Source organism: Syngnathus typhle, linkage group LG2, assembly GCF_033458585.1.
Source record: "Syngnathus typhle isolate RoL2023-S1 ecotype Sweden linkage group LG2, RoL_Styp_1.0, whole genome shotgun sequence".
NCBI lineage: Eukaryota > Metazoa > Chordata > Actinopteri > Syngnathiformes > Syngnathidae > Syngnathus > Syngnathus typhle.
In genome coordinates, this window is record NC_083739.1 from 10578853 (window position 1) to 10596224 (window position 17372).

Consider the following 17372-nt stretch of genomic DNA (forward strand, 5'->3'; position numbering starts at 1 on the left):
AAGGCTTAGCAAGCTAACAGGTTACCGAGGCAACGAGAGCCCTTCGGACTTGAAGGTTGTTTGTGATGATATTTTGCTTCCACCTCTGCAGAAGGAATTGCTAGTAGGCTTGGAAACCGTGGTCCCTCTGAGGCGCCATAATGTGAGTTCTTCGAAAGGCACACGCTTCGAACTTAGGTTATTGCTAGTTAACCATTTGGTGGCAGAACGTTCTATCCACTGTAACTTAAGTGTAAACGTATTTTTATACAACTCATGTACTTGTCATTCGAATTCACTATTAAATGAAATAATTGCTCTGTCTTAGAGCAGTGCACCATTAGATTTTTATTTTTTTAATTTATTAGTTGAAGTCACAAACTTACATATGTCCAAATGGAATATGGTCAACAGGTCCAAGAAGCTAGATGCTCTTCAGCTATAAATTAAGAGCCTTTGTGTATTCTCATGCAGTCATTCAACAAAACAGTAGGTACGTGATGGAGCAGTACAGCATTCTGGGTCGCATTGGGGAAGGCGCTCATGGCATCGTGTTCAAGGCCAAACACGTGGAGGTGACTACAAAAGACTTAAGTGTTACTTTATAGATTTGTTGGAATGATAATGAAACAAAGAAACTTGTCAGACTGGAGAGACGGTGGCTTTGAAGAAGGTGGCTCTCAGGCGGCTGGAGGATGCCATTCCCAACCAGGCCCTGCGGGAGATCAAGGCTCTTCAAGAGATTGAGGATAACCAGCATGTGAGTCAAATTCACTCCGAGGTTTTCCTGGCTCAAGTTTAGCCAGAGATGGGACCACTGCCCATCACCCCCAATCCTTTAGCAGGTCACACAACCCCAAAACACGAGAACTCTCTTTCGTGTTACTTCAAGATGTTGAAATACCAAATTTGAGGTATGGCAAAATTGTAATTGTGGGATTGTAATTCAACGTAGATACCACAAGATGGCAGCAAAGTACAATAAACAATGTTAAAGTATCAACGTCATGCATTGATCATGAGCGCAATACAAATCCGTTACAGTAAGTGACGATTCAGTAGGTAATTTATTCAAGAGGAGCAAACTACCTTCACATGAGGCTCATCAATATTAGAATTGAGGACATCCTAGTGAAATGCTGGTTAGATAACAGTTTTCTTTTAGAGCCAAAGGTGGCCCAAAATGAGGCTGAGAGAGTAATTTTTTTCATGCTCCAACTCCTCAGGTGGTGAGGCTGAAGGATGTCTTCCCGCATGGCACCGGTTTTGTCCTAGTCTTTGACTTCATGCTGTCCGACCTCTCTGAGGTCATCCGCAACGCACGGCAACCTCTTACCCCGGCGCAGGTCAAAGGTTACATGTTGATGCTGTTGAAGGGTGTGGCCTTCCTGCATAACAACAACATCATGCACCGGGTGAGCACCATCTATGGTCAAGTTGGACTGATGTGTTTCCCCAAAGTCCAATCAGTGACTTTAATCAATGGTTTCTCTCTTGATTAGTTAGTTGTTAAAAATCTAATAAAATGAATGGATAAAAATGGATGAATCGCTCATCACTATCGATGACCTGCTGCAGCCGCCAGCCTGCACAATAAGGCACTTCCTGTCTGTCGCCAGGATCTGAAGCCTGCCAACCTCCTCATCAGCTCGTCAGGACACCTGAAGATCGCTGATTTTGGTCTGGCCCGCCTCCTCAGTCAGCAAGAGGATCGCCTCTACAGCCACCAAGTAGCCACAAGGTAGCACCCTCTCTGAGCTTCAGTCCTTTTTTTTCTCTCAATACATTATCATACATACATTGTGTGTCCAGATGGTATCGTGCTCCCGAGTTGCTGTATGGGGCCAGAAAGTATGATGAGGGCGTCGACCTATGGTAAGGAAACATGCTTAGTGATGTATAAGGATGACTACACATCACTTTTGAAGATAAAATGTATGAAATCGCAGGTCTTTAAATGAGATGAGGCCTCATTCAAATGGGAATAAAAATCTGATGCCTAACCATACAAATTACTCTCAAGCTCCGATTAGGTGAATTAACTCAGGTCGTATGTTTTATTGACGCCGCCAACTCACCAGTGATTGTGCTTGTGTGCCTTGCAGGGCAGTGGGTTGTATTTTCGGGGAGTTGCTGAACTCGTCTCCTCTGTTTCCGGGGGAGAATGACATCGAGCAGCTGTGTTGTGTCCTCAGGGTGCTCGGGACACCCACCCAAGAAACCTGGCCTGTAAGACTCACACACGCACACGCATAAGGAGTGAGAGGCATCAAGCGTCCAAACATTGCTCCATTTTATTGCAGGAGATGGCAGAGTTGCCAGATTACAATAAAATCACCTTCAAGGAGAACCCCGCCGTCCCATTGGAGGAGATCGTCCCTGACTCCTCCCCCCATGCAATCAGTCTGCTTTACAACTTCCTGGTTTATCCATCCAAGCGGCGATGCCCCGCCCAGCAGGTATGAGACGAGCAATTGAACGTGTGTGCCTGTCATCTGACAGACAGTCGATGAATTAACTCCAGATCGCTCACCCTGCAGGCACTCCTCCATCCGTACTTCTTTTGCTCACCTCTTCCCGCCCACCATTCGGAACTGCCCATCCCTCAGAGGGGTGGCGGGAACCACCTCCACCCGCGATTGCAGGCGGCACCTGCTGACTTCTCCGTGAACCTCCCCTTGAAAAATAGCTTGGTCCAGCCCGCTCTGCTGCGAGGACACGCTACCTGCCTGTGATCGGTCCAACAACTTGGATGACAGAACCTCAGGTAATGTGAAAATGTGGTTATAACCTGGAGATAACAGTGTTAGCTTTTTTTGCAAAAAAAAAATAAAATATCCAAACTGTTTCATAATAATAATGTTTAATAATTTGTTGGAACAGTCCATAAATCAGGCCATAAAAGTCAGTCAGGCAAAAGTGGACCTGACGGACCCCCCAGACCGACGGGGGGGATCATTTCTGATAGGTTTGCCAGCAGCCTCGACGCCCACTTGCTAGGTGAAGGCTGAAGTAATCGAGGCACTTTAGTTAGCACGCACAGCTGCAAGACATTGCCGCATGCTTGTTGCTATAGAACAGTGATTCCCAACCAATGTGCGAGTGATCCAACTTTGTTTAATTTGTCTGAAAATGATTATTTATGAACTCGAAATGTGTCTTTTCTCAGCTATGTATGCCAGCAATGAATTTTGACTGGCAGAGCAAATTAGATGCTCTCCCACTAGATGACATGAGGTACACACATGAGGAGATTTTTTTTAATATGTTTAAAAACTGAATCTTGATTCAGTGTGCCTTGACTCAGTCAAAAGTCCCAATGATCGTCACACACACACCTGGGTGTGGTGAAATTTGTCCTCTGCATTTAACCCATCCCCGTGTGATTTTAATCCATCCCCTGGGGGAGAGGGGAGCAGTGAGCAGCAGCGGTGCCGCGCTCGGGAATCAGTTGGTGATCTAACCCCCCAATTCCAACCCTTAATGCTGAGTGCCAAGCAGGGAGGCAATGGGTCCCATTTTTATAGTCTTTGGTATGACCCGGCCGGGGTTTGAACCCACAACCTTCCAGTCTCAGGGCGGACACTCTACCACTAGACCACTGAGCCGGTCAAGGTTGGGGAAGCACTGCTATGGAAACAAACTGCTCATTGGGCGCTGTGTTGCCATTGCCAAAGCGATAATAAGACTGACAGCCAGCATAATTGTGTGCGTGTGTGTGTGTTTGTGTATGTGCATGCGTGCGTGGCTCATCATTAGAAACAGTTTTTCATTACAAAGCAAGCAATCAGTCTCCATTACTCTATAATAATTGCCATAAGAATACACTAAGGTCCTTACACACACACGCACACTCAAACACTCTCAAATAAATCCATACACACAATCCTTAAGCACAAGCACTTACACAGTTAACAAGCCCCCCCCCCCCCCCCCCCACACACACACACAGAATATAATCACACACATACCCATAATCAGATTGCAATTACACGATCCACATTCACACATTGTGTGTGCGTGTGTATATGGCTTATCAGAAGAAAACGTTTTAAAGGTTTTTCAATACAAGCAAGTCTATATTACTAAATAATCATTTATAATTCACTAAGGTCTTTTCTGGTTATAAAAATAAAAATGATTGACATGCTTCAACGTTAGGACGTGTCAGTTTCAAAGTTCTGTTATTTGCATACTTGTTTGTGCACCTCGCCCTCCAACCATAAACCTTGTTGTCCGATCTCATGCAGAAAGATGTCGGAGTTTGGAAAAAAAAAAAAAGCCCTTAAAAGTTTTCCCAAAATCCTGTCAGTTATTGTCAACTCAGAGTGTGAGTCCACCCAATAGGCCCCGCCTACTGAGGCGACTGCCAATGAGAACCTTAGTCAGTTTCTGCGGGCTGGGCTCCAGCCAAGGCAAGTTCTGATCGTGTTCCTGCCTCGGTCCGGCTCGTATCCAATCGGAAGATAAGCTGGCGCCCGATTGGCTGGCGCCCGATGGGCTGGCGCCCAACCTGCTGTCATCAGATTGGCTGTCGGAAGGGCACTCGTCACGCGGCATCAGGAACGAGAATGGTGCTTGCTGAGGAGCTGGCCAGCTCTCAGAATGCTTTGCGTCCTCCTCCTCCTCCTTCTTTGTGGTCTCCTCTCTTGTGGTCCTGCTTTGCTCTCTCCTCCTTTTCCTCTCCTCCTCTCGCACCTTCCTTCGTCTCCTCGCTTCCTCCTCCACAAGGTCCAAGTCCAGATCTGAAGGTCCTCCCTCACCGCCACTTCCTCCTCGTCTTGGTCTTGGTTTGGCTCCGCCTGCTAGCTTTTTCCTTTGTGGGCTGTTGGAGGTGGTCGTCATGGCAACCGTCCTAGCCTCTTGCTCCTCCATGTGCGAGGAGGGCGAGGAGGATTCATCATCAGGGCCTGAAAAATGACATACAAGGGCAACATCAGCTGAGCCGCCTCAAAGGTTACCAAGATGCTCATGTTTGGACTCAAAAACAACAGTGGAGATGTCAAGAGCGATAAAGATGAAGAATGAGCCAGGTGAAGGAGGAAAAGCAGAACGTTACCGACCGCGAGTTTTCCGTGCGTCCGATGACGTAGAAGCAAGGCTCGCCCTGTTTGGAGTTGGTCATGCACAAAGACAGGCTGGACAGCTCCACTGAGGAGGAAGAAAGAAAGATAGAAAGAAAGAAAGCAAGGAGGGCAGGAAGAAGGTGGAGAAAGTGGGAAGTCATGGTCAGTGAGTGGAGTACTCTGAGAAGCTACACTGTTGAACACTCTGTCTGGGCTAGGACACCTAGGAACTATTTGAATTTGTAAAACTGCTCCCTTAAAAATTGCCATGTGTGTTAAAAGTGGAAAAGAAGAAGAAAGCAGTGTCAGGGAAGTAAGACGGAGGACATCACAGAGGTGGCCATCATCACCGTAATCGGGGACGTAGCCATTTCCTTTCTTCAGGACCAAATGGATTCGATGGCCTCCTCTCCGGATCTGCTCCACGGCCTGACTGTGCGTCATTCCCGCCGTGCTGTCGCCGTTGATCTCTACCAGCTGGTCGGAAACCTGAGGGCAAACCACAAGTGAGTGGCTGGTTCTTATAAGGAATATCAGATCTTCTAGAAGGTCCATGGAGATGGTCGCAGCTGTGAAGGTGACGTGAGGTTATGAGAACGGGACAGTTGGGTTTATTATTTCAACAAGTTAAAGCAAGCAAACTACAAAGAGTGCATTCAACTGTGCGGAAAGTCACCGAGTTCGAGGAAGTCCACCAGGAAATGTGAAAAGAATTGATTTCGGCCACATCACTCAAGATCTGAAAGTCTAGGTAAAATGTCCCCACCCTCATTCCATTCAAAGAGGTTCAGGAAATGCGTATGGTGTACTACAAGTGCGGAAGGGGTCTCAAACCCCTTTACTCAAAGCCTGGATGGAGCTAGAAGAGGAGTAGTTGGACCATTTTTAGCCAGAGACACTGCCAATCCCCTCACAGATGTGGACCGGGCGCTGTTTGACTTTTGTTGATAAGATTATTACAACTCCTTGTTCAGCACTAGACAGCCATATCGAGTCCTTGAAAATAACCAGCAACTCCTGGCAAGACCAGGCGCCATGACACACGCCCAGGATTTTATCCAGCCAAGTCTCACATATTTCTTACATTAACCATGCTGTGTTAGCATGCAGCTAAATTGTTGACTGTGCTGAAGTGAGATGGAGCAGCTGGCGCATCTACTTGGGCATGAGTCCATCAGGGATTCTACCTGCTCTCCCACAAGAACAAAACCACGCAATTGCTAAGGTCAGCAAAGCTTCTAGCTGAGTTTGAAGCCCAGAATTTGGGTCAAATTGAAATACATCCAGATGATGGGTTGTTTTATTAGATTTTTAGGAATCTCATTTATGAATTTGTTTTATTTTGAATTGTGTAGGCAACATTGGTGACTAATGTAAAACCATGTGGATGGTGCCATGAACAAGAAGGGCAATAAATGCTTGAAGACAATGGACGAAGGACTCAACCAACAACCAGAATGTGTGGGTTTACCTGTATCTTGTTGCTGCATTGGGCTGGTCCACCATCCATCAGTCCCAGCACGTAGAGTCCCATGTTGTACTCACTGCCCCCCCTCAGAGAGAAACCAAAACCCGTCGGACCTCGTTCCAGGTCCACTCTGTAGAACCTTGACTCGCTCTAAAACACACACGCATTGCATCCAATTTTACTCACAGCTGGTGTATTTCATTCCAACGGTTTGTAGATGAACTGCTATGTTAGCGTTTGGTGCACTTCTGAATGAATCCTACCTTTGCCCTCCCTCTGCATCCTTTGGTGAAATGCTTGTCGATTTCCACATCAGCAGCTCCTTCTGATTCTACAGTGGACAAATAACATTTGGATTCACCTTTTGCAATCCAATGTGAATTGAGAATTTTGGTGTATGTCGTACGTGCTCGTGGTGTCACACTCAGCTTCAGCGTGTTCCCCGCCCTCCTCAGGATCTGGGCCAAGTCTCGGTGGTGCAGGGACGCTACCGCTCGTCCTTCCACGGCCTCCAGCTGGTCTCCAGGTTGGATGAGGCCACTGCGGGCTGCTGGGCTGCCGCGGCGCACCGTTACGAAGCGATGGGACATCAGCGATTGGGACGGAGCTAGGCGGGTGAAGGATGGGTGTCAACAAATGGCGGGTGAGGGGGGAGCAGAGAGGATCGTATTTATCTTCTGTATGTCAAGTTGTCTTTAATTTGTCAAACTGTCCTCTTGGTTTTTGTCTATGCCATCATTTTGTGTCCCGAATACCAAATTTTGTATCAACATGTCGCAATGTAATTTTTGTATAAATATCATTATTTTGTGTCAAAATATCTTCATTATGTGTCTGAATATCCTTGTTTTTTTGTCTAATTATCCTCAATTTGTGTCTAAATGTCCTTAGCGCTTAGCAGCTGAATGTATAATTAAAAAAGCGCCAATTAGGAGCATGAATTATTCACACAAGCCTCAAATGTGTCACGAAGGCACAAGAATAATTTAGAACTTTTCAAATTGACTCTTGTCCTCATCATCACCCAACACACACACTAAAGCAAATTGAACATTGCAATCTGTTGCATTTTTAAAATGTTTTTATGTTTCAAATGATCTCGTAAAGTGTTTGGGAACACAGAGAGATGAAAAGCAAAGTGTTTGACGTCATAGCATATTCCAGACATGAATGCTGGCAAGCGCAAAAAAAAAAAAAAAAAAGGCAAGAGGATCTGACACGATCTGGACTGACAGCACCATGCCACACAGAACAACTCACTAAAGCTAAAAATAGAACAAAAACATAACATTCTGCACCAATTGTTCAAAGCCAAGGCAGCAAATGTCCTTGCGCTTAGTTAGACAGTTTCCATTAGTTTCCAGTCCAGTGATAAACTAAGATAATTAATTTCACTTCTGTGGTTGTCTATGCTAGAAATCTTATTTCCTTTGCAAGTTGTCATGCTAAGCTAGGCTAGCATTTTCCCTTTACATTCAGTGGTTTAACGCTTATCAGTTATCTTGATGTTTGGTCCTGATAAAAGATGTAAAAAGTTATTAAAAATTAACTCTTCCTCGTCAGTATTTTGGAACGTTTGAACCTCTTGGCACTTATGACCCAGTTGAATAATTTGCACGCAGACACACACACACATGCAAAGTGACACAGTAATTGGTGTGTTTTGCAACTCTAGACTAGATCAAGACCTGAAACAAGGTCATTAAATAGTAAATAACGTGATGGTGATCTCAATGTGTTTGTGTATTTTCATGTCAATGACTCACTGAGGGCTGGGCAAACATTTCGGCTCAGGGTGGGCCAGGTCACTTGTAAAATAGTTCAAATATATACACTTGAACCTCGATTTTATGCGGAATTTGGGGTCCAGAATTTGGGAATTGCACTAACCTAAAGATAGGAAAGAAACTTACCTAGTATGTATAGTACTGACCAATTGGGGTAGCGATCATGTAGGGGCGTCCAATCCTATTAGCTTAAACCAGTGCTTCTCAAATAGTGGGGCGCGCCCCCCAAGGGGGGCGCGGTGCTATTCCTGGGGGGGCGCGTGTGACCCTGGGGAACAGGCTTTTTTTTTGGCAGTACTAGAATAAAGTGTAATTGCGCGTTTGCTACAGCAGGGGGCAGTGGCGCTCTCATTGTTACTTCTGTCACGTTTGCGACAGTGCAACATTTTACGACTTACAAGACAAGTTAGGATAGTCACGGTGGGGAGGGGGGGCGCGAATAGATTTCTTCTTGCTAGGGGGGGGCGTAACAGAAAATAATTGAGAAGCACTGGCTTAAACAGTCATAAAGATGAAACAGCCCATACCGATCGCCGTCTTTGTGGTCGCACAATATGTAGGTTGATGTTCTAACTTATCAAATGCCTTTAAATTAGTCATGAATATTCAATCATTAGTGTTAAGGTTTACATGTTGTTTACAAAATGTTTTAAAAGTTCAAAAGAAAATGTATTTATGATTAAAAAAATAAAATAAAAAAAATTGGGGTCCATGACCAAACTGCGTTAGACAGAAAGTCTCGTAGAATTGAAACGTGTTCTATTGAGGTTTCATTGTATTTCTATTTTGGTATTTACAATAAAAAAATAAATAAATCAGTGAGATAATTTATTCAATTGTATTTAAAAAAAAAAAAGAAAAATTAACTGATACTAGGGGGCCAAATTAAATGAACAAATACTACAGGACTCTTGGTATTGTAAGTACAGTGAAGCCCGTTTATCACGATAGAGTTGTAGTCAAGACCACACAAACCGAGACCAAGACGTTACGAGACTGGAGCGTATTGAGCCCGAGACAAGACAAAGACTTTTTCCGAGGTCCAGACTGAGACAAGACCATGAGTATAATTATGCTGTTATGTTTGAAACAGTATAATAAATCTTACATTTAATCAAACTAACCCTATCTCACACGCAGAAGCATTTAGAGTAAGTAAAAATAAAATAAAACACACAGTTGCTATAAGCCACAGATTTCCACAATAGAGACATAGCCTGCAAAAAAAAAAGTAAAACGGTGACTGCGACATAGTGGTGGAACGCTGTACTCAGTGGGCCGTATTAAAGAACAGAGTGGGCCGTATCTGCCCTGCAGGCTATACTTTGCCCTCCACTGGGTTCAAGCCAGATTCCCCCTAAATCAACACGAAGGTCGCCTCGTCAATGAAATGAAAGACTCGGGCCTCTGAACACCAAGCTGGGTTTCTTGTTAGTGTGCAACGGCTTCATCATCGTGTCACTCTTCATTTCACTTCATCACAGAAGAGATTTGTATCAGGCTGAAGTGAAAGTTTGTTTCATCCCACCAAAGTGAAAGAGAATATTTGTCCCATCTCATGTCCAGCCATCCATTTTTATACTGTAGATGAATTGGAGCCTAGCTGACTTATGGCAAGCGGCGGGGCGCACCTTAGACTGGTCGCCAGTCAATGTCAAGGCGCAAATAGTCGCCAGCCAAAGGCAGAGCACATACAGACAAACAATGGACTGTTTGTCAATGGTTTTGGAATGTGGGAAAGAACCCACACAAGCAAAAGGAGAACATGCAAACTCCACAGGAAGGCAGATTCAAACCTCAAAAGAGAGAGGCTGAAGATGCCAAGCACCAATTCAATGTGTTGCCGCCCTCCCTTGATCTCTGATCCGCTTCAGGTCCCAACCAGGTTCTGTTGACCTCATCAGCAGCACAGCAGCGCGTAGGACAGCACACACACACACGCAGATGTGCACACACTTACATTTCGAGTCCTTGACCCTCTTGAGAACGGACTGCAGGCGCTCCAACATGATGAACCAGAATCTTTTTATGTGTGTACGTGTGTGTGTTCAGTCTCAGAAAGCAGACAAGCGTTTCAGCTGAGGGGAAACAGCTTGCCAAGGGGGCCGAGCCTGCACTGGTGGGAGGGACTGACACACACATTGTGTGTGTGTGTGTGTGTGTGTCTGTGTGCAATAATCTGTGGGGACACGCCCCCCGAAACTAAAACCAAACCACCTGACACTCGCACACTGACACACATTCACCTTTGAGTCCAAATAAAAAATTCAAGGAACAAATGTTAATTTTGTTGTGTTCCAGGGGTGACTTAACAGTATAAATAGTGTGATGCTCATCACTTAAAAATAGCAACTGACAGCGTAACAATCATGATCGCGGCATAACAAGTGGCGATAATGACATAAGTAAGAACAAGATATCAAATTATGATAATGGTGTGTGTGTATGTGTAGTGATTTAGTGGAGATGATGAGATTGAAAAAAATGGCGTGAAAGGGTCAATAATAGGCTAACAAGCTTGAAAACAAATGGCACTAAAATATGATGACAATATAATCGGTGGCAATATCAATATCATGTGCAAGGCCAGAACATGTTAAGATGTTATATTGATACCTTGACTTGGGACTTGGCCAACATACTCATTTCATTTAATACTTGTACAGTGAAAGTGATGTGATTGGCACCCAGCCCTGTCGCAACTAGCGAAGATCCGTTAATGAAGAAAGCATTAAATTCCACCCACCAAAAGGGGTTTGCAGTCGAGTATAGATGCCACAAGATGGCAGCCAAGCACTTGAAATTAACACATCGTGCTCCCGGCACAATCATGAACCCGTTCACAAACAACTGTATTCACTACTTAAATTACTCCTTCATTCATCGTCCAGTCCGCTTAATTTAAACAAATAAACTAACCTTCAAGAGGATTATCAGTAGCATACTAGCTAGCACACGTGACGTCACACGCAGACAAACAAACGTGCTAGCACTTAACAGAAATGCTATTTGCCGTTGGAACTCCTCTCCTCATTCCAATAAGAAGTAGTTCTCAAAGTATTTACTTTCAAAAATTACACCAAAAAAAGGAAAAAGTGACTCACCCCCATTTCTTGATTGGTTGAGATCTTGGGATGAGATAACAAATCCGAAACCTTCACCAGGCCGCCTAATCAGCTCCACCTCTACCTTCTTCCCCTCCTTGCTGTCCTTGGCGATGGTGCCTCTGATTGGCCCTCCCGCATTCTCCTCCATCCCTTGTAGGTCACGTGGCTCTAAGGTCAAGGTCACAGGAACGGAGTCCAGGAAGCTGGTGCTCTGGATGAGGCCTGAGGTGGGGGGCCCATTGGGTGTCTGGCTGGGCGGGGTTCCTGGAAAACAAGGGAACACTCTTCAAAGTCAAGCAAATTAATTGGTGAAATCCTTGAATGGTCTTGTCCTTCCTTACTCGGGGTCTTTGAGCCAGAGCCATGTGGGCTATTACCTGCTGCCTGAAGGTGCCCCTCCAGAGGGGGCTCCATCGCCAACCCGGCCTGGCTGAGTGGCGGCACACCCCCCAGCAAGGCACGCGAGGACGGGGAAGGCAAATCAGTGGAAGTCGAGGGATGGGACGGGGGGCTTGTCAGACCGTGCGGAGAGGGGAGGGGCTTGTACAAATTAGGCGTGACCACAGATGCAGAGACGGAAGCTGAGGGCAGAAGATAAAAAATTCAATTATGTGTTAGTCATCAGTAATTGCGGTGAGCAGGGTACCTCGTCTGTGCACCAGCAGAACCACGTTCCCCTGTTTTGAGTGATCCTGCAGAATCTTCTGGACCTGAGGAATGGAACATTTTACCATGAGTGACCTTGCCCTCTTTGGACTGCCATGGGTGATAGTTGCATGTGATCGATGAATTGATGTCAATAGGGCGTCACTATACAGTACTGCGAAGGTCATCAATGCGGTGGTCGCAGACACCAGGTCAAGGACCACATGAGTAGCAAAATAGTGATGGAACATTGTGATTTTCTAGGGATGTAGGGATGACAAGTGATCATTTGAAAATGTAAGCACTGGCAGAGGGTGACAGAATTTCTTTTTTTCTCCAACAATGGACACAAACGATGGGGTCTCCAAGTAATGGGTTCTTGTGAGCAGCCTGTTTTATGGGACCCTGTTGCATCACTCCTGATTCAAATGCTTATAATCAAGCGTTGCACAGACCTGGTAACAATCCCGATCACTTGAATAAGGTGTGATACAACGGGATAAGAAACCGGCTGCACTTGGGAACCCCTGCTGTAAGGGTTCTGACCTGAGAGAAGTTGAGGTTCTGTACATCAGCACCGTTGATCTTGACCACAATGTCCCCTGACTGCAGGGAGGGGCATTGCCTGCGGTCCCAGACCCTTCTCACAACGGCCAGCTGACCTCCTGGCCCTCCCGCCGTTATGCTGAAACCCAGACCGGCGCCCTCACAGCGCTCCAAGGCCACTGGCACCAGCTCGCCGGGGGGGAAGTACCCCGTACCTGGCAGAGGTAGCACCAGGCCCGTGTTTCCAAGGAGGTGCTGAGGGGGCACTTGGTGATTGGCCGGGCACCCGTTGAAGCCACAGGTTGAGATCTCCCGGGGCGGCGTGGGGGGTAGGCAGGTCTGCGGCATCGGGGGACGCTGCACAGGGGCGCCGGGCGGTGAAGACTCGCACAATTTGGATGAGGACGCGATGGGGATGGTGGATGTGGACAGGTCGCTTTCTGATGACTTGGAGCTTTGACGGTGGAGGAGGGAAGATGTGGACGAGCGTGTGGGGAGGGTGTTGCTGCTGTAGCCAATCACAGAAGACCTGTGCAGATGGAAGGGGTGGGTTAACAGCAGACAGTGGACAGTGTCTAAACTATGACCCCATTGTGCCCCATTGTCTATTATTTGCAGTTTTCATACTTATTGAGACACTTTTATTTGGTGTTGTGCCGTGAGATTGTACAAATTACAGATATATTATAGCTGCCTTGGCTCATTGGTAAAACAACCTCAACGGCTAACAGTGCCAACACATTAGCTCACCTTTGAGTGCCCCCATCGGAGTCACTGTGATTGGTTGACATTCTCTCAGAGGGAGGTGGGGGGTGGGCCACGAGGGGTTCAGAGGAAGTGGGAGTTGGCGGACCCGCCAGTCCATTGGTCAATGGCTCGACGGAATAGGAGGGTGAGGCTTGGCAAAGTCCTGGAAAGACATCAAAACATTGAAGGAGAGTAAAAGATCATTATCATCAAAGGATAGCACTGAACGTCTCTCAAAGATATTTAAGTTCAGGACGAAGAAGTGTGTGAGGCTCTGCTGACCTGACCCGCTGCCGGTGACATCCTGCATGTGGCTGTATGTGAGCGGTCCACGCTGGCGGTTGTCCGGGGGAGTCTGCGGCTGATGGGATGATTTTACTTACACATAACACGGCGGTAACAGGCGTGACCACGATTAACACGCAAGGATAACGGCGGAATGTGAAGTGTGATAGGGACGTAGCAAGTGACGATAACGTATTACCTCACAATTTTATCTTGGTAATTTGACACTTGCTTGAAACATGAAGACTTGAGATTGACTTATGAGTGTGACAAAGATGGAACGTGCTGATAATCATAACGAGGAAACAACGGTCAGCGGCGAGAGTACCGTGTCCAATGTGTGTTTGGGACAGCCGTCAGGGTTGTAGAGCATGGGGTATCCTCGCCTCAGAACCACGTCCACGCTCTGACCCATGGGAACCGACTTGAGCATCTCCACCACCTCTTTGTGTGAACGGCCTAGCACACAGGCGTCGTTGATGTACACCAGGATGTCAGCTGTGGAATGAACATGTGCATAAAAAAGTTCAATTAATGTCAACCAAAAGCTAAACTTTGATGGTTTGAGTGTGTTGTACAAGTGTGTATTTATGTGTGTGTGTGGATTAGCGGGTCATGAGAATTAAACATAATCCTCTATTTAAATCCGTCGCTTTAGAACAAGCAAAATCGCTTGTCACATGATAGTGAGGATGATCGACACTTCCGTCATGAAGTGGGTGTGGCCTGGAAATACCTTGATGGAGGGTTGGCGGACCTCCGGGTGTGATGCTGTACACCTGCAGAAACTCCCGCGCTCGACTACCTCCGACGATGTTGAAGCCGAATCCTCGCGGGCCCTTGGAGAGACGCGTGTGCACCGAAAAGCCTTGCAGCTGACTCGGCTGATCCGTGAACTCTGGAACTGAGAGCATGCACGAGCGCCATCAAGCGGGAAAGCAAAGGTGATAGGTCACATGCATTATGACAAAACAATGAAACAAGTGTGATAATAAAGTCACACATCGCAGCGTACAGGTCGGAAAACACCACCCTCACTCAAAACGAAAAAATTCAGCCTGAAATGGTTTGTATCATATACAAGATATGACACACACTCTAAGAGAACTGGAAGAGATGTGTGACACAGTTACAGACTGGGAATCGCAGCACTGACATTTAATCATCGATTAGTTTTAGTTAAGGATTATGTTCAAGATGTTGTGAGATTATGTTTCTATACTGTGCCTAATGATCACAACATCTGAGTTGTGTTATTTCTATCCCCGACCCAACCGTGAATTCTCCTGTAAGTGCAAAAAAAATGGCAGCATGACACATAACGACGTACCGCAACTACTTTACAACTCGGGTGAAACAACAAATTAACTGTGTTAAAGGGGAAGTCAACTCCAAAATGTCCTTTGTAATAATACGTTCTGTGCAGCCCAATTTGAAACAAAATGTTCTGAATAATGTTTTCGTTGTAGAATATGAATTGAACTGTCAAAATCCACTTGTTTTGATCCCTTTCGGGGCGGCCATTTTAGTAGCAGGTTTTGAATCCAACCAACCGAAACTCATTTGGTGACGTGAACACAATCAGGAAATTTGGGTGCCTATCCTGACTCTAATTTTAATATATATGTATATTTCACTTGAGTATACGTCGCAGGACCAGTATAATCAAGTGCAATTAATTTCTCCAAAAAACATCACATGACTAGGACCTGACCAAGACTCACGTTCTGATGAACAGGAAGTGGTGTCTTTGATTTGAGCGCGAAGATCCTGTCTGCTTTTTGACAAGTGACTGATAGACATGGTCATCATTAATATTCTTATCTTCATTTTTGTCTTCTCAGTGCATGATGGGATTGTGATGTCACTCACTTGGTGTAGAAGGTGTCAGCGACGCTGCCGTACGTCATCTCCCACGTGTCGGCCATTGGAACTCTTCCCCTTCCTGCTCTTCCTCCATTCGCCATTCTTTCTCCATTCCCTGCCAGAGACTCACCCCAGGATTGGCTGGCAGGCAGCTTTGTGGGCGGGGCTCCAGCGGACCCTCCTTGAAGAAAGAAGGTAGATTGAAACACTCGCCGCCATATTATTGACAATCATCCTAAAAGCGCAAGGAGACTCTACGGAGGTGCTATGATCGAACTGATTCAAAACCCAGGCTAAACTTAGCTACTACTCGACATACAGAGTTTGTTTCTCAGTCAAGATGTATCACTTCAATAATACTTTCTTGACACCAGTTAATACTTTCCTGTTGGCGGAGATTGGGCGTCATCCTTAGCATTACAGAAAGAGCACAAAAAAATGTGAATAGGTTCGATTTCGAGTACTGTACAATTGTGACCCTATCAAGACTCACACAAACTAATAAACTAATCGGAGTAAGCAACGCATACACAGACTAGCACGCACACACATACCAGACAGACCGCTGTCCTCCTCGCTGTTGTCTTCTTCTACAGTTTTTTCCAAGTTGCTGAGAGATTTGCTCCTGGTCCTGAAGTTCCTCAGCAGGTTTCGATGTTCCTGGTATGTAATAGGTGGACTGTCTGGACTTATATGGACTGGCCGTGGCGTCCCGTAATAGTTGCCTGTTATCAGATGGCAAGTTAGTCCGTTTGGATCAGAAATGTCAAATGGTCAGAAGAGAATCACATTATAGGTGATTGATTTGAACATTTAAGAACTCCTTATGCATGTGCAAAACATCATGGTGGTCTTTATGTAACATGGAGGCAAAGGTGGCACTGGAGTTTAGATTTTGGAGATGTGTGGTAATGAAGGGATATTATGGTATCACCCCACGAAATGAACTGAGCTACTGCTATTCTAGGCTTAGTTTGGTTGTCATGGTAATCTTGTCGCGATGTATTTTGTTATTCGCCTTTTGGTATTTAGTTTTTAAAAAAAAAAATGATCACTGCCATTATTGAAAACAGTTAGCTTACTTTAGTACAAACATGGCAGTATTATTTGTCAGCCCCAACGCTATTTATAAGACACACAATGTTACCTTTGAACTTTCCACTTTCAAGCAGTGCTCCCGACTCCTCCAGAGAAAAAAACTCCTCGATGGACACAAAGTTGTAGTCCACGCCGCTGATCTCCCCATCACGAGGCTGCCGGGTTGTACCTGCCAAATGGAAATGTGATGTCATCAAATTGCAACATCATCTGTGAGTGAATAATGTGTATGTGTGCACATACAGGGTACAGCGCGCAGATAAAGGTTCTCCCGGATGAGCTGCTGCAGTTGACTGTCCATGGAGGTTGGTGTGAAACATTTACTAAGGTACAGACGGAGGTCTTTACACAGAGACGCGCCTGTGATACAGAGGTAAAAACACATATCACAGTTAAAGTCTTAGTTTTAGCGTTTTAGATCCATGTTTCCATCATATACGTGTCCTTAAATCTTTTAAATCTATCAGGCTATCTCTCTTGCAAGTGCGCTAGCAAGCTAGGTAGCTTTTTTGTCAGAAATGTGCTTTGCTGCCATCTGTGATCTTGTTGGTCTGTCAGTCAATCTGTCCATCCGTCCCTACATCCATCCCTCCATCCATCCTTCTATCCATCCATCCATCCATCCATCCATCCATCCATCCATCCATCCATCCATCCATCCATCCATCCATCCATCCATCCATCCATCCAACAACCCAAATCCATCCATCCATCCATCCATCCATCCATCCATCCATCCATCCATCCATCCATCCATCCATCCATCCATCCATCCATC

General features: G+C 45.7%; 2 protein-coding genes across 3 annotated transcripts in view; one reads left to right on the forward strand and one right to left on the reverse strand.

The window, feature by feature from the left end:
- Positions 1-17280, forward strand: cdk20 (cyclin dependent kinase 20). 2 transcript variants are annotated; one of them, XM_061302504.1, is made up of 10 exons: positions 1-142; positions 454-554; positions 626-739; positions 1206-1394; positions 1599-1720; positions 1792-1854; positions 2085-2208; positions 2283-2438; positions 2520-2746; positions 15475-17280. In XM_061302504.1, exons 2-9 carry the CDS (start codon positions 480-482, stop codon positions 2712-2714), a joined length of 1038 nt encoding a protein of 345 aa, XP_061158488.1. In that variant the 5' UTR covers positions 1-142; positions 454-479; the 3' UTR covers positions 2715-2746; positions 15475-17280. The 2 variants fall into 2 exon arrangements, with proteins under 2 accessions (XP_061158488.1, XP_061158498.1); XM_061302514.1 differs by lacking the exon at positions 15475-17280 and adding an exon at positions 6969-7352.
- The window catches only part of magixa (MAGI family member, X-linked a), a 16241-nt gene continuing 2456 nt past the window's right edge, over positions 3588-17372 (reverse strand). Inside the window, exons 4-21 of the mRNA XM_061301686.1 lie at positions 16838-16954; positions 16644-16763; positions 16051-16221; positions 15503-15677; positions 15355-15422; positions 14367-14534; positions 13959-14128; positions 13628-13706; positions 13349-13508; positions 12599-13127; positions 12054-12117; positions 11785-11988; positions 11405-11671; positions 6920-7120; positions 6777-6844; positions 6517-6663; positions 5396-5534; positions 3588-4889 (exon numbers count right to left, since the gene is read on the reverse strand). Coding sequence (XP_061157670.1) covers positions 4303-4889; positions 5396-5534; positions 6517-6663; positions 6777-6844; positions 6920-7120; positions 11405-11671; positions 11785-11988; positions 12054-12117; positions 12599-13127; positions 13349-13508; positions 13628-13706; positions 13959-14128; positions 14367-14534; positions 15355-15422; positions 15503-15677; positions 16051-16221; positions 16644-16763; positions 16838-16954 — 3434 coding nt within the window. The 3' untranslated portion in view covers positions 3588-4302. The remainder of the gene's footprint in view (positions 4890-5395; positions 5535-6516; positions 6664-6776; positions 6845-6919; positions 7121-11404; positions 11672-11784; positions 11989-12053; positions 12118-12598; positions 13128-13348; positions 13509-13627; positions 13707-13958; positions 14129-14366; positions 14535-15354; positions 15423-15502; positions 15678-16050; positions 16222-16643; positions 16764-16837; positions 16955-17372) is intronic.